The sequence below is a fragment of the Odontomachus brunneus genome, unplaced genomic scaffold, assembly GCF_010583005.1.
Source record: "Odontomachus brunneus isolate Ranch 3 - 2012 unplaced genomic scaffold, Obru_v1 Obru_scaffold_072, whole genome shotgun sequence".
In the NCBI taxonomy this organism is placed as follows: Eukaryota; Metazoa; Arthropoda; class Insecta; order Hymenoptera; family Formicidae; genus Odontomachus; species Odontomachus brunneus.
Genome location: NW_022639522.1, coordinates 729,472 through 745,225, shown reverse-complemented (window position 1 = coordinate 745,225; position 15,754 = coordinate 729,472). Strand labels below are relative to the sequence as shown.

General features: G+C 40.9%; 2 protein-coding genes across 4 annotated transcripts in view; both read left to right on the top strand.

The window, feature by feature from the left end:
* The first annotated feature begins 299 nt into the window (after window positions 1–299).
* LOC116847028 lies at window positions 300–13,451 on the top strand. Of its 2 annotated transcripts, none has more exons than XM_032821588.1 (3): window positions 300–519; window positions 2,000–2,073; window positions 13,184–13,451. In XM_032821588.1, exons 1-3 carry the CDS (start codon window positions 444–446, stop codon window positions 13,418–13,420), a joined length of 387 nt encoding a protein of 128 aa, XP_032677479.1. In that variant the 5' UTR covers window positions 300–443; the 3' UTR covers window positions 13,421–13,451. The 2 variants fall into 2 exon arrangements, with proteins under 2 accessions (XP_032677479.1, XP_032677480.1); XM_032821589.1 differs by lacking the exon at window positions 13,184–13,451 and adding an exon at window positions 4,993–6,612.
* Window positions 13,423–15,754, top strand: part of LOC116847027 (cytohesin-1-like) — a 16,614-nt gene continuing 14,282 nt past the window's right edge. Inside the window, exon 1 of one of the 2 annotated variants that reach the window (XM_032821586.1) lies at window positions 13,423–14,248. In XM_032821586.1, coding sequence (XP_032677477.1) covers window positions 14,039–14,248 — 210 coding nt within the window. In that variant the 5' untranslated portion in view covers window positions 13,423–14,038. The remainder of the gene's footprint in view (window positions 14,249–15,754) is intronic. The other variant, XM_032821587.1, reaches the window with a different exon arrangement.

Sequence of the window (15,754 nt, the reverse complement as noted above, 5' to 3'; positions counted from 1 at the left end):
CACAAACATTCCTATGACGTTGAGACATCGTCTATTTGGCGACTTACAAGACATTTTTGTGACTTTAGAGACTTTTCCAACCTCTTGGTAAGTTGACTAACAGCTAAATCATACGTCTATCTTTGTCTAATGTGACAGAAAGACAAAGACAGACGTATGATTTAAGTGTTAGCCAGCTGACAAAGAGGTTGGAAAAGTCGATTCTAGGTCGCCCTTTAGACGCCCTCATCTTCTCCAGCGTCAAGTGTTGGTCTCAAAGGCTACGTATAAAAGCATCTTATCCGTTACTGACGCGAGAACGGTGCAGTGGTTGATCGTTTGGCGCAGCCGCAGGTGAGATGGCGCTGGCGCCTTGGAGAACTGTCTCAGTGAAAATGGAGCCGCTCGAGTGAAGGTGGGTGATTCTGTGCGCGCGTGAGCCCGGAAAGTGCTATTATTCGGAGATGTGGCAGGATCTGGGCGGTCTGAGCGGCGTAGGAGTGAATTCCGGTGCTCATCAGGTCGAATTCGGAACGGCAGGTGAGAGATTCCGCGGCGAACTCGCGTCCGTAGCGCGTACGTCAAGTCTGGCGTACCAAAGCGGAGTCCTCCTCGGCGAAGCGCATGCTCCCTCGCTCCTATCGCGCCCGTGCGTGCATGTGTACGACGCGCTAATGTATGTATGCACGTACAACGGCATACGCGTGGTAAACAAAACGGAACGCCGACGACGCCGTGGACTTTCCTCGCAGGAGAATCTCCCGATGCGACGGGAGAATCGATGCCGCATACCGTATACTGCAGTCAAGTATAGGATTTTCCTTTCCCTACGTCGCGCAATCGACCCTAAGCTTGCTTTCTCTCTCTCTCTCTTTCTCGCTCTCTCTCGTGTTCGTGACGTCGTGTTCGGGAACGCGTCCTTTTCCCGAAAAGGACATTCTCAGAATTCGTCTCAGGAGACTGCCCACTGCGCAGATTTGTATGATTTTTTAAAGCAGCCCAGGTCGAAATATCGAAGTCTAGAAGAGTTCAACGTACTTCTCGGAAATCAAGCTCAAAATTAGTCACCACACAGATATTTCGGATTCCCAGAGATAAGCCGATCTCGCAGATAACGCCGCACAAGTTTCCGGTTAATCGATGAGGCATAGCCCCGATACGGATATCGAGTCCGTTACAATGGTCACGCGTCTAGACGGTCTTAATCGTGTCGTTCCGTTGCGACATGTTGAGCCTAGTCTAACCCTAAGTCGGCTAAGATGTGACCGTCCCCGATTTACCCCGGGAAAAAAGAAAGCGGCGTACTCGCGTTTACGTAACTCAATCCTAACCTAACCTAACGTAATCCTAACACCCTATCCAGCTCCCTGCGTGAAAATTTTAGAGGCCATATGACGTCACGATATACGCGTTCTTTCACGTCAATACGCAAAACGATTCTGTTTTGTATCTGGAAAACCATTAGTCAAATTCTTGCTCAATTTGACAGAAATCAAACCTAGCGATATGTCACTCTCTCCCAAAAGTGAAAAGTTTCACGTAAAACTCGACGACTTTAGCGATCATGCAACTTCTCGGGCGATGGAATTGCGAACACTTCCACGTGAAACTTGTCACGAGTTCACGCTAGGGACAAGGATACGTGATCGATACCTCTGATCGATAAAACCTGATCGCAATCGCGACTGTCGCGATAAAAGTCGCTGCGGACGAACGTACGGCGAACGCTCGTCCCCGCGTAGCCTTTACACGTAGCCTTAATTCGAAAGCTCTATTTTTAGACCTTTCGGTAAATTGCCGCTAACGAGGTCTCCGTTCGGCTTGGCAACGGGGACGCGTTATCCCGACGTGTGCTTAATCGTCCGTTCCCTGAACAATTATTTCAAAGGGAGGAAAAAGACGGCCGAAGTTCAATACGCGCGTCGGTGTAGCGACGGGAACGAGCGAGGCGCGACGCGACGCGCTCTCCTCGACCGGGAAGCCAACGTTTCTAATCCGATGATTGTTTGCACGTTTGCAGAACTGACTCCCGAGCAACAAAAGATCCTGATAGACATAAGGCGGAAGAAAACCGAGTTGCTGCTCGAGATACAAGTGAGTAGTACGCTTATCTCGTTCGGATATTTCTCATCCTCGCTCCGGCCGAGCCAGTCAGACGTGATGTTGTTGAGCATCGTTTGCGTAATACCGCGTGAGGAGAGATATCGCGCGTGTTGTGCGCTCGATGATCCACATTTAATAGAAAACGACGAGTTCCGCGCTGCCGCGGAGTTTCCGACGGAACGTCCTACCCACGTGCGACGAATGACATCACTCATCTGGAATTTGTACACGAAATGACTAACGTACGCGACGTCACACTCTCGCGTCGACGTTCGCTTATCGTGTGCGGAGGCGGCGAGAGACGAAATCAACCTGTTTCGCCAGTACACTCGGTTAACTAAATGGTGGCCGCACATTTTTCCGAATAAAGTTGCTCAACGCTCCCGGTTGTCGCAATTGAGAGACACTGCTGATGCGTTAGCACTGTAATTAGTCAATAAAGGGATGTATTTGAAGCTTCAAAGCTCGTAATTTAAACTGGAGGATAACAATATGATAATTAAATTTATCATCAAATTTATTTTCACATGTTGATCGATCAAATTTATTTTCACACTCTATACTGTCACTTTGACTCTTGTCATAATTAATTACAGCACAAACGCGTCAGCGGTGTCTCTTAGGTCTGTATTAATAGTCGTTATACTTGTTCCACGTGAGATACGCAGATATGAATTTGAGTTTTCTACTTGAATCACACGATATATGCGACATTACTTTTGCAATCGCGATTCAGCTGAAAGATTCACGTCTAACTCTAAATTCAAATCTGAGTATTTCATCTAAAACAAACTTCAAGTAATGACTATTAATACAGGCCTTAATTCGAAACAATCAGGAGCGCTGCAACTTCATCCAGAAAAATTTATGGTCACTGTTCAGTAACTGAGTTTAGTAACATCGTTTTATCGGAACGAATTGCCACGCGCGATGACATTATTTAACCCTCAAACGACAATGTAGGGTCGACGAAGACCTTGTCCGGTACATATTTTTCTCAATGCAATCCATTGAAACTTTGTAATATATTTACGCCAAAGTAAAATACTGCACTGAAAAGAATACTTTTATACAATAAAAATACCTGTCCTCTCGTTAAATTGCTACATTCATTCTAATATAAATTTTAATATACAGAAAAGAAATAAACTAAAAAAATGTATTACATTTTTTCAAAAAAATTTACTAAATTTCAAAAAACGTTTGTTTGAATAGTACTGTGAAGATATTTGTTTAAATTAAGTAATTATTTTCTAAAATTAAAGAAACGAATTTATATTTAAAACTTCTTTATTTAATTTTATTTAATACATGATCTCATCTTGTTGTTTATGTTTCATAATTTTACCTTGTGGTTAAAGGGTTAATTTTATGCAACGAGCTTTTCTAAAATCAATACACGGAGAGAATATTATAGTTGCTTTTTTTATAAATTCCTTTCAATTTTGTTATATTTCTGGCAGCGTCCAGGAATAGACTGTAAAATCTATCTTGTTATTAAGGAACGCAATACATTTGTTAGTAGTACATTCCAGTTCTTAAAATATAAGCATCACATATGGAGCGAGAATCAATATTGCTACAGAATATCGATCTGTTCCTCGGTGGCAAAATTCTATAGGAATTTTTACTTTTACCTTAACTTTTACTTAAAAATTTGTCCCTGTGTATATCGCGATCGATAATGGCGGGGCTTTTTCGATGAATCCACACACGCACTGAAATACCCGCGGATGTTATCCCGCCGAATGCGCGTTATCTCTCAGATATTTCATCGCGAGATGTCAGTGGCCCAATTTCATCTGTGAAACATATATCGTTCCTCCACACACGTGTCACGTATTTCTGCTTTCTTCTGCTGCACGTTGTGCGATCGGGAAAATTGACCGTCAGCATTTGCGATGACTGAAATTGAAAACGAAGGCAGCAGAATGTCCGCGAATTACGTACGAGCATCTACGCGACGAAATCACAAGAAAGCTTAAAGCCCTTCTGTCATTTCACCGTTCGAGAGATCACTTTGTTCCAGGGGATCAATCACGAATATTCTTCCCTAATGTGAACTCGTGAAAAGTGAAGAATCTCCTGAAAGTATATGGAAATATTCACTTTTTAGGAGCTTAAATTGGAAGAAAAGATTTATGTTCGCATCCGAGTACTCCAAAATCATTTCATGATTTCATATTGAGATAAAATGTTACATGATTTATAACACAGGCCTGCAAAATTTGAAGTATTAAAAAATTGGGATCTGACAATGTTTTCTTGCGTAATTTTTTGCGCTGAATCCGAATCCGTCTGCAGAATTGCTCTATGACGTCAAGATTTCGAAATATCCTAACCTACCTGACAAAAATATTTTTCTCAATTTTTAATTTAATTTAAAATATGGTTGAAAACAGCTTTTTGACAGTTTTAAGTTAGGATATTTTGAAATTTTGACACGAAAGCAACTCTGCAGCCAGATTCGGATTCAGCACAAAAAATTACGTAAGAAAACATTGCCAGATCTCACTCAACAAAACCATGCAGACCTGTGTAATTGATTGATCTGATCACGAAGATCGAGTTCACGTGAAAAGATTCATAATCTAATGATGTCATGAATCTCGAAAGCACAAGGAATATCGCACGTTACATTGCGCCGTGATTTTTCCTCTCGACTTCGTAGCGCAATGTGAAGAGCAGTTTTCGGTTATCATTAGATGAATAATATCAGAGTGTACCTCTCACGAAGAAAATATCTGCCGCGTCGTATCGCAAGGGCGGATAATGAGCACAATCGCGGAGATATTCTCGAAGCTGAGGCGTGGTGGTACTGTGAGGACGCGCATCCTATAAACTTATGTGTAAACGGTCAGAAAAATTCCAGGATGTTCTCCAAGATAAGGCCGTTTCCGTGGTGTCTAGATAGCCTGCCGCTTACTCATCGCGCTCGTCCCACGCGTACGTTCATCACGAGAATGCTGAACGCATACGCTGCGACAGACCTCGGATTCCGAAAAGGTCATCAAATGACCCCGTGCCCGCACCCTCGAAAACGCCGTCGCCACTTACTCATCGCATTCGCATATCCGACGTGCTGAAGGCGCCAACCATCTCGGCAGTAGCGGATTCCGAAAAGGTCACCAAATGACCCTGCAAAAGTGCTCTTGCAGTCGTAGCGAAAATTATCTAGATACGAGAAATCAAGTAAGATTGATAAATGACTAGCAAACATTGCGATATCATATATGTTTTGCGTTTAATCAAAACAGATGACAAAGGCAGAATTTCTGTCTGTGATATTTAGCAAGAAAGTTTCTCTCTGTGGCGACCATACAGACGAACTCTAGAACCCAAAACATCAAAAGTATTGGATTAAAGAGACGCAAGAAATGCATTCAGTAAGACAGAAGATGTGATTAAATGATTAATAGTTTAGGTAATGAAAAATTAAATGAGTTGTCTTTTTATTGTGTTTTAAAAGATTTAAAATAAAAGCCTGAGGAAGTTTTGCTAATCCGGTCTACTTAAACCTAACCCTCTCTCCTCACTCAGGCTTTTATACACGTTCTTCCACATAAACACAGATACACAATCCTCTTTATTCGCATTCTCCAAATACAAATACGGCTTCTGTCTCTGGATTTGATTTTTGTGGTAGACCCTTTAATCCGACTTTATATAATCTACCCAAGTCTCTCTTCCCCCGTATACACACTTGTTATATCTTCTCTTACACACATACACACAAACACACTTCTTCTTCCTCCACCTCTCCTCCAAAATTCACAAAGATGCGTTTTTAGTAGCTCTATATCGAATTTTTTAGATCATATTCTTAGTCAATTTTTGAAGGTTCTAGAAATACCAGCACATTTCCATATTTGCTCATAACTTCTGTAAAAATGATCAAAATTCAATGTTTTTTAATCAATGCAGAAAACATAGAGGAATATGAATAGATCCATCATATTTTAGAGATAAAGTTGAAAAAAATTATAATGAAAAAATAAGACGTATGTTTTTAAGGATGGCAAACGTTTGAAAAGTTGGACTGGATAAATTTTACTCATGTCTAAGGTTGTAAAGTTAAAACCAGTCGCACAGTCTTCTTTTAAAAATTGACTGTGATAAAAAAAGACCAACGACGTGAAACATACGAATATATAATCGTTACATTCACCTAAATTTGCTCGTAGATATTGCTAAAAAATGTTGCTGCTATAAATTCTAAATGTGTCACAAACAATTTTTTCTAGCAGATACAAAAAACTGTGATAAACTTAAGTGCGACATTTAGAATTCTATCTGGGCCAGCAAAATATTTTTTTGAGTGTCCGCCGAGACTTCGGCCTTTTCGAATAACGCGCTCCACGCGCGTCCTTGCTGTGCGACACTTGGGATAAATCTAGACGAAATCGGGGACGCAGTAGTACGCCCGATGGGTCTGTCGCGTACATTCCGCCGCGTATGTAAACATCTGGTGGATACGGGCAGAGTCTCGTGAATCGCGAGCCTTCAGGGTCGTCACTCTGCTTAAACTCGCCGATTCACGATGTCCAGGACGCGCTTTGCAGTCAAATCGAATAATAGCAAATCCAAGACACGTTGGTCGCGCCTGTTGGCTTGTCTTTCGTATGCTGGCGTACGAAAGAGACGCCGTGAGAAGGTAACATATAATTAATAGGCTCCCGCCAATAATAAATTCGCGCAACAACCGTGAAAGCTGGTATATCAACACATCGACTGCCGCGCAAAGATTTTCCGTCGATCGTGCGCAAGAAGTTTAACTGGCGTCTCTTGACGATCAAGGACGCGATTTCCGACACGTGCGCTTCTTGCTATCTCGTTCTATCAGTCCTCCGTTGACCGTGTATCTAATTAGATACAATTAATCGCGTCATCGGCGTGTTGTAGCGTCGGTCGCCACTGTCACGATGTTCCACGTAAATCTATTTCAACGTGAATACGAGAATCGCTGTTTTTCCGAATGATAGACTCATACATTCACTTACGAAATAGTTTGCACACGTTTTTTTCTCGATGAAGTTAGAAGCGTATTAAATGATCGCAACTGTAAGTCATTGCTCGTACACGGTAGTCAGTTATGACAGGAGTCAAAGTGACAGTACACGAGATATCCGATATCACAATTGCCATGGACTCAGAAAAACAAAAAATATCTTTATTTGTGTTATTATCTAGCAAATACACGGGGATAATTTTACAGTAAAAATTCTTATAGAATTTCGTATGAAATAATTAATTAAATGAGGTAAAAGGCAATATATTGAGGAAGCTTTGAAGAAAGGAAAAAAATATGTAGAATATTAAAAGAGTAAATTGTAATAATAGATAAGTTAGAATAAGATAAAGTAGATTAGATAATATAATGCCCGTGATAAATAAGCAATAGTAAAAAGATAGAAATTTAAATTGTGCAATATACAGATTGTCGTGATATTAGGATAAGAATATAGAGGATAGTTTAATACAAGTTAAAATTTAATACAAAATGTGGATGGATGAATGTGCTTAAGATAATATTTTTTGTAAACTAAATCCCCTTCTGGGCAAAAAATATAGTTGAAGTAATAAATATCTATAGAGCCTTGTAACTGAGAAATAGATCGACATTCCGCAATAATTCACTATCCTTTTATTTCACATGTGTTACTTATATTTTTAGAGCTAAAATGCGTTATGAAAAAATTTACTGTGTTTCTAGCGAAATTTATAATTTTTTAACAAAAAATTTTTATAAGTTTTTTTTTTAACAAAATAGACTTATTGACAATTCATTTTCTTGCATTACTAGGAATATAAATAAAATAGAAAAATATTTATATGAAGAAGAAACTATAATATTCTCTTTGTGCAAAAATATAATAAAGAGCCAAAAAATATTTTCATCGTGTATTTCGAGCCTTATAATTACTCGGCTCGGAATTGTGACCAGTTGATGCGAACTTCATCGGGAAAAAAGTGTGCAAACGAATGTACTTGGTCTCAATGCAGTACTTTCTCTTCGATGCACTTTAGAATGTAGCCAAAAGTTTAATAAGAGAATTTGTTTCTGATTAATTCCCGGAAATTGGTTTCTCTTGTCAATTGCATTCTAAGCTACGTCGAGAGAAGAATGTCCGAATCGGCATTGAAAGCAAAAATACGCGCAATTGACTCGACATTATCGATTCAACTCGGCGATTCTCAAATCGGCTTAATGCTATTTATGTATCTAGGATTTCCCTCGTTCGCCTCTCTCGTTGGCCTAACTCTCGTTAAACTCTTCTCACGTCGCGTTCGCGATCGTGAATCACGTAGAAAGCCACGAATTACCGCGGCTACATCATCGTATTAGCTGCCGCTAATAATAAACGTGAAAATCGCGATGAGAAATATGTCGGTTGAATCTTGAGACGATTACCGTCCTCTTCCTCTCCGACCTTGATCAATCGTCTTCATACGTATCCGTCGAAAGTTCGACGGGACACGCGATCACATGGAATATCTAGTTCGATTCTCGTTAAGAAGGAAACCGACACGATAAACCGGACTACTGTCGATAACGATATATGTATCACCTTAGCATACGGTGTTATCTTAAATATGGAACGCATCCCTTGATATATGGTCTTATCTTAATATCCCGTGTACTTCCCCATACACAAACATGCACAACACAGCGATACGTGGACATCTAACAAAAAAGCTCAAACTAATTGCAGGCGTAAACAAGGGAGTTACTAAAAATACGAGTCTCATAATAATGTAGGCGAAACCTTGCTGGCGATTAAAAAGGAACGCGAAGAGACGACGTTACGTAAACGAGCTGTTTACTCGGAACTCGTTCGATCGACTTGTACAATAGATAGTCGCGATGGACGGTTAGGTACGAATGGCAAGGAGGTATCGCAACAATGCGACGTGCATGCACAACAAATCGTCTTCGGCATGAACGGTTTCCCGGCGAGGAGGAAGTAGTCGTCGCAGTTGACCAATAGCTGACGCATCCACTTCGTGGTACAACATCAATGTAACAACGTCATCCGCGCCGCTCCCCCGCGTTAATCGAACGACTACTGCGACTGAACGTACCGGCTAACGTAGATCGCGTATACGTGTTGTAATGGCACTTATCATAACCGATAAAAGTTACACGCTCTATCTACAAATACGTCAGATACCGTTGTTTACGTGATTCTCTTATCGCCTTCCCGAGATTTCCCGATCATTTGTCGACCGTCGACGTAATCAATCCGGCATTTTATTTGTGTTGCTCTCTAAAAATATCTTGGGAACAAATTTCACCCGAAAAGTAGAGTGATAACGGAGTCATCGGAATTCGAGTGATTCTTTCACTCGCACAGAGTGAATTCCTCGCTCCGGACCGTCGAGTGAATATTTCCACTCGAAGTAACTCTGATGTTCACCATATTTTATAGATTGCAAAAGGTTTCGCGTTAAATATAACACAAGAAATTCACGTGTTCCACTGTCATCATTGCGTCAATTCAACACAAGACAAATATGTTAGTAAATGACACAACTTATTGACAAGTCTGTACATTTTACATGTAAAATATGTCAGTAAGAATGTAATATATATTATATATACATTGTGTGATTTGAACATTGAGAAACGATACGAGATACGAACTCTCAACACAGAAGTCAAAATAACGCAACGACAACATGTAACACGGGCAAATTTTGAGGAAAAGATGTTTACACGGGTCGATTTCGACACAAATGCAGTGTTTTTTCACAACGTGTAGGAATAAATTCGCTCTGAACGATTGAAATGTTCACTCGCATGGAGTCAGAGCCCAAACTCTGAGCTCAAACGAAACTTTTACCCTTGCGATCCCGAGTTGCAATATTTTCACTGACGCGCCGAGTGCATTTTCACTCGTTTTCAGCGAGATTTCACTTTGAGAAATTTAGAGAGTAGTGCTACATACTGCGGCGATCGGTGGCGATATATTGTCGGAAAAAGTGACCATTTGATTGACGTGATCGATTGACACGATTAATCAGCGAAATTGATACAAAGACAGACTGGCTCGAGACCTGCCAAAAAGGCGGGACGCGCGCCGAAAGCTCGGATCGATCGTTTCACCGCGGAAAATAAGTAATAAGCAATAAAAATAAGGACACGAGGACGCGCGACGCATCAATCGATTACGGATCGAGCATTTTTCGAGGCTGCTCGCGTTCGCGCTCGACCGGCCAGGGCGCGCGATCACGCGATAAAACTCGTCCAAACTAGGCGTACGCAGCTGGCCATGAACACGGTCGCGTTCCCCGTTGGTCACCTTGCACGTGCAGCGGGCAGGTGCGAGTGGCGATTTTTGAATCGCTAAAAAAAGAAGGAAAAGAAAGCACGACGAATAAGAACGCCGTAGCCGCGCCACCAATCATCTCGCTCCCGTCGTCGTCGTCGTCGTCGTGGGAATGCGAAAACCGTTTCGGAATTCGCGAGAGATTCTAAGACTCGTATTTAATAGTAGTCGCTGCTTACAACTTGTGAGACTCTTAGATTCTTATTTAGAGCCAGATCCAAGTTTTTCAGTTGAATTTCATAATATACGTGACATCATGGGGAGGAAGTCCGCACGGCATAGTCGTTGCTTGAGACTTCTTTCAAGTAAAACTTTCAGATTTGAATTTAGGCTCGTATCAAAAGTCGTTACTAGGAGGTCCTACGTGAGATATTCAGATATGAAGCTAGAATTAGATTTTAATTTCTTACTTGAATTATATATGTGACATTGCATTTGTAATCGCGATTCAGCTCACATCCAATTCAATTAATAAATTCAGATCTGAGGCAAACTTCAAATAACGACTATTAATTTATTAATAAAGTAACTGATAATATAGATCTTAGAGTCAGGAGAGAGTTTTTCGGTTAAATCACGATTACTGATATAAGTGCCACGTGTTATAATTGAATTGATTAACTTAAATCCAAGTCTGCATAAAAATCTGAATATTTCACATAAAATAAGTTTTAAGAGGGCTAACATGTAACTTTTTCTAAAAGTAGCAAACGCGTGAAGAGTGAAAAGTTCCACGTGAACTCGACTTTTACGAATGTGTAATTTCTTAAACAACGGTAATATGAAAAATTTTTCGTGAAAGTTCTTACGAATTCAGGAAAAGATACCTTCTCACTAGAGGAAAAGATACATGATTAATTGACAGGGAACTAATTATAAATCTTTTCCTCGTGTGAACTAGAGGAAAATTTTCTCCTCGTGAAAAGTAAAAAATTTAATCTTGAAAATATATGGAAATACCCACTTTTTACGAGTTTACAACGGAGGAAATGATTCATGATCACCTCCAAGCATTGCAAAATTCATTTCATGACTTCATACTAGAGAACAAATTACATGATTGGCAGGTGAGATCGAATTCACGTGAAAAGATTCATGATTGATGTCCAGGTGACAACTATTGATACGGGCCTGTATCTGCGATCGCGATTCAGCTGAAAAAAGCTGTCGTCTAACCTTGAGCTCTGATTTGAGAATGTCTTGAGACAATTTTCAAGTAATAACTGTTAACACTGATGTTAAACAGGTGAGATCGAATTCACGTGAAAAGATTCATGATTGATGCCCAGGTGACAACTATTGATACGGGCCTGTGATCGCGATTCAGCTGAAAAAAGCTGTCACCTAACCTTGAGCTCTGATCTGAAAACATAGATGTCTATACTAAACTAGGGATGCTTTCCAGGTACGTACACAAAACCAGTTTATTGGTTGCATATTATCTTATGAGATATTTTAGATAATATATAACCAATAAACTGGTTTTGTGTAGCACAGTGTAACATAGCTGGAAAGCACCCTAGATTGTTAACATAGCTTTCCAGCTATGTTACACTGTGTTACACAACTAGTTTATTGATTAGATATTATCTAAAATATCTTGTAACACATAATATGCAACCAATAAACTGGTTTTGTGTAACACAGTGTACGCAGCTGGAAAACACTCTAAGGCTTCGGACTTGCGTTGCATAAGGTTTCCAGTTGTATGCGAGAAAATGGCGGCGGTCCTGTGCGTGTGTCACTTGTGTATTTTACAACGTACAATGTGAGTCAGCGTGGCCATTAAATTATTATCGTAAAATCAAAAATGCCAGCATCTTATTGCATCAAAAAATGTTGCAACAAAAAAATAGATAGTATTGGATGTTAAGCCAGCGGCACACGATGCTTGTTTTCGTGCTGGATTGCTTGCTGCATGCAAATATTCTGTTTTGATTGGTGAATTTCTATCCATCTTCAGAGATGCGCCAATCAGAACAGAATATTTCCATCCAGCAAGCAAACCAATACGAAAACAAGTATTGTGTGCCGCTGGCTTTACTGTAACTTATTGCACCAAATGTACGAATTCAAATAGTCCAACTAAAAAGAACAGACTTGATGTAAAAATTTTGATATTACGCGACCACTTAGTGTATCCAAGTAGTTCATATTACAAAGTTAAAAATATAAAGTAACACTTCTTTTTCGTTTTATTCTATTTATATCTCTTTATAAAAATCTTTTAATTAATTCACTACAAGAATTTTTCCATGAACACACTTCGACGAACGGCGTTGTTGCAACCTTCTTTATATTTATACCATATTCCATGCTTTGTTAAGACATTTTGCATTAGAGAATATTCTTTTTGAGACCTCGGTGAAATACGATTGGTCGTTTTGTTCTGCTTCTGAGCGTTCTCGTTTTCACTTGTGATAATATTCCCAAAGAAATCTTTGTACACCTGGAAATACTCTATTCTAATTGGTCCGTCTTCCAATGCACCAATCAGAACAGAGTATTTCCATCCAGCAAGCAATCCAGCATGAAAACAAGCACATCGTGTGCCGCTGGCTTTATTTGCTTTGCTCATTTTCAACAAAAGAATTTTATAACTAAACATAGTGAAAATATGTGGTGGTAGCGGCCATTTCTTCGCATATACGGAAACTGTCGAACGCAAGCCGTGCTACGATGGCCTGTTAACAATCTAGTTTAGTATGGACATCTGTGTCTGAGAGTGTCTTGAGACGATTTTTAAATAATAACTGTTAACACTGACCTAGGAGAATCGACTGTTATGCGGTACTGTTCGGCCAGATTTTCACGTGGGTGCCTCGGCGATGTCGCCCCATCGAAATGTTTCTGGGAAGCGTGCGTTGCACGGGGATCGCCGAATATTTGTACACACGCGCGACGAGTGTGAATCGCGGCCGTGGCGAGGCGCCAGTGTTGCGCCGTCGGCGGCGGCCGGAACCCGCCAGAACGAGCAGCGCGAGCCGCAGTTGCGGGCGATCGCGTAACGACTACTGACGCGTACGTGTCGTGCCGTGCCGCCTGTAGACGACGGTGCGCTTTCCCGTCGTCGGGGGCCCTCTAGTTGAATTCAATAGCCTGAGGAATGCGGCGAACACTGTCTCCTTCATTTTTCTACCTGCGTCCGCTCGCGTAGGACGTGAGAAGGACTGCTCTAAGCACACGCGCTGCGCGAGTCTTCCCTCTCGGCGTCTCACTTTTTTGAGACTGCGTCCGTTGCCACGTGCGATCTCTCCCGAGAGAGGATTCCTCGTTCTTCCTTTGGAAGAGGAGGAGGGAAAAGAACGGTTTCTTCTTAGCAGAGGAGTGAAACGTGAGAAGTGCGAAGCGGGACATCGCGAGGTGAAGTGTCGGCGAAGGTGCTCGCGAAGGGTCGTTGCACTTCCTGCGACCGGCCTACGCGTTGTTGTCGTCGTCGGGCGACCTTTGCACCGAGGTTCCGCTTACTCTTTGTCGGCGCGGACGATGTCGCCCGGTCGTGATTCCGGTGAACGCGGAGTGCCGCGAGGTGCGCGTCGCTTCTGTTTCCACGCGAAGAAGTGAGGGGTGAAGGGCGAGGGGAGAAAAGGACACCCGCGCGCGTCCGTTAGAAACGATTGGCGAAAATGATCTTCACCGGCCGATCGGTGGACGCCCTGGACGATATGCGGGGTGCAGGTGGTGCGGCCGATATCCAGGCGGAAGGACGTCGGGACATGAAGGCCATCGCGATCGCGGCCGGATGGTTCTGCAGCCTGCGGAGGACCGGCAAAAAGAACAAGAAGAACTACCAGAAGCAGGCGAAGAGCGCCTGGGACCTCAGCGACTTGTCCACGGTTAGTCGCCCAGCGGGATCACGATCCTGCGTACAGTATGTAGGGCTGCGTTCGCTTTTTGGGTGCTTTCGTCCTGCTAACTTCGCCCTTTCTTTATTGTTCATTACATATTGAAGATGGAATGATAAAGGTAAAGGCAACAATACCTAGACACGTACTCGTCATTATTATTGCTTTTTATTAGTCCTTATTGCTTTTTAATTAGTCTTTAATATTATTTTTATTACGTAAATTTATTAGTTTTTGATATACGTATACTTAAACTTTTAATCTAGAATATATATATACTGAGGCAAAAGATATCTAAAAAATAAAAATATATTTATTCAGTAGGTACCAATAACATATTTACTCTTATATTGATATATTTTTTAAGCAAAAAAATATACACTTTCTTAAAAGCTTGACTTTCCACGAAAGCAATTGTTTGTTCTATTTAAATAAAAGAATTGAGACATGAGTAAGTATGCTATACCCACCGAATAAATATTTTTTTATTTTTTAGATATTTTTCTACCAGTCTAGATAGTATTCAATATATTTATATATGTTCCATGCTTCGTAAGTTTAGATATTCATATTTAAAGATCAAAACAATGAGAGATCAAAACAATGAGAGTGTTCAGAGTTTTTTAGATATTTTTCCACCAGTCTAGATAGTATTCAATATATTTATATATGTTCCATGCTTCGTAAGTTTAGATATTCATATTTAAAGATCAAAACAATGAGAGATCAAAACAATGAGAGTGTTCAGAGTTTTTTAGATATTTTTCCACCAGTCTAGATAGTATTCAATATATTTATATATGTTCCATGCTTCGTAAGTTTAGATATTTATATTTAAAGATCAAAACAATGAGAGTGTTCAGAGTTTTTTAGATATTTTTCCACCAGTCTAGATAGTATTCAATATATTTATATATGTTCCATGCTTCGTAAGTTTAGATATTTATATTTAAAGATCAAAACAATGAGAGTGTTCAGAGTTTTTTAGATATTTTTCCACCAGTCTAGATAGTATTCAATATATTTATATATGTTCCATGCTTCGTAAGTTTAGATATTTATATTTAAAGATCAAAACAATGAGAGTGTTCAGAGTTAGATACGTGTCCAAGGATTGCTACTTCTGCCTTAATTTCCAGCATGAAAGTGTCCAAAACGAATGCAGCCTGGATCCTCTGATTGAGGTTCTCGCGATCGATCTTTGGCGAGCGAAGGGACCCGGTGACGGGTTCCCGGGAAATTAGAAAACCGCGATTGAAAAGTTGGATCATCTGCTGCTGCTGCTGCTGCTGCTACTGCACGCGCTGTGACGAACGCTAAGATCGTTGTGAACGGTCGATCGGCGGCGATGTTCGCGAGGCGACCCAGGTATAAAAGTATCGCGATCCTTCCCGACGACTCGTGCCAACTGGTCGGTTTTATTTCTAGATGTTGTTCGGAGCTTAACCACGCGTTGCGTAGTCGCTCGGAACGTTGTTCCGGAGGTGATGGCACGTT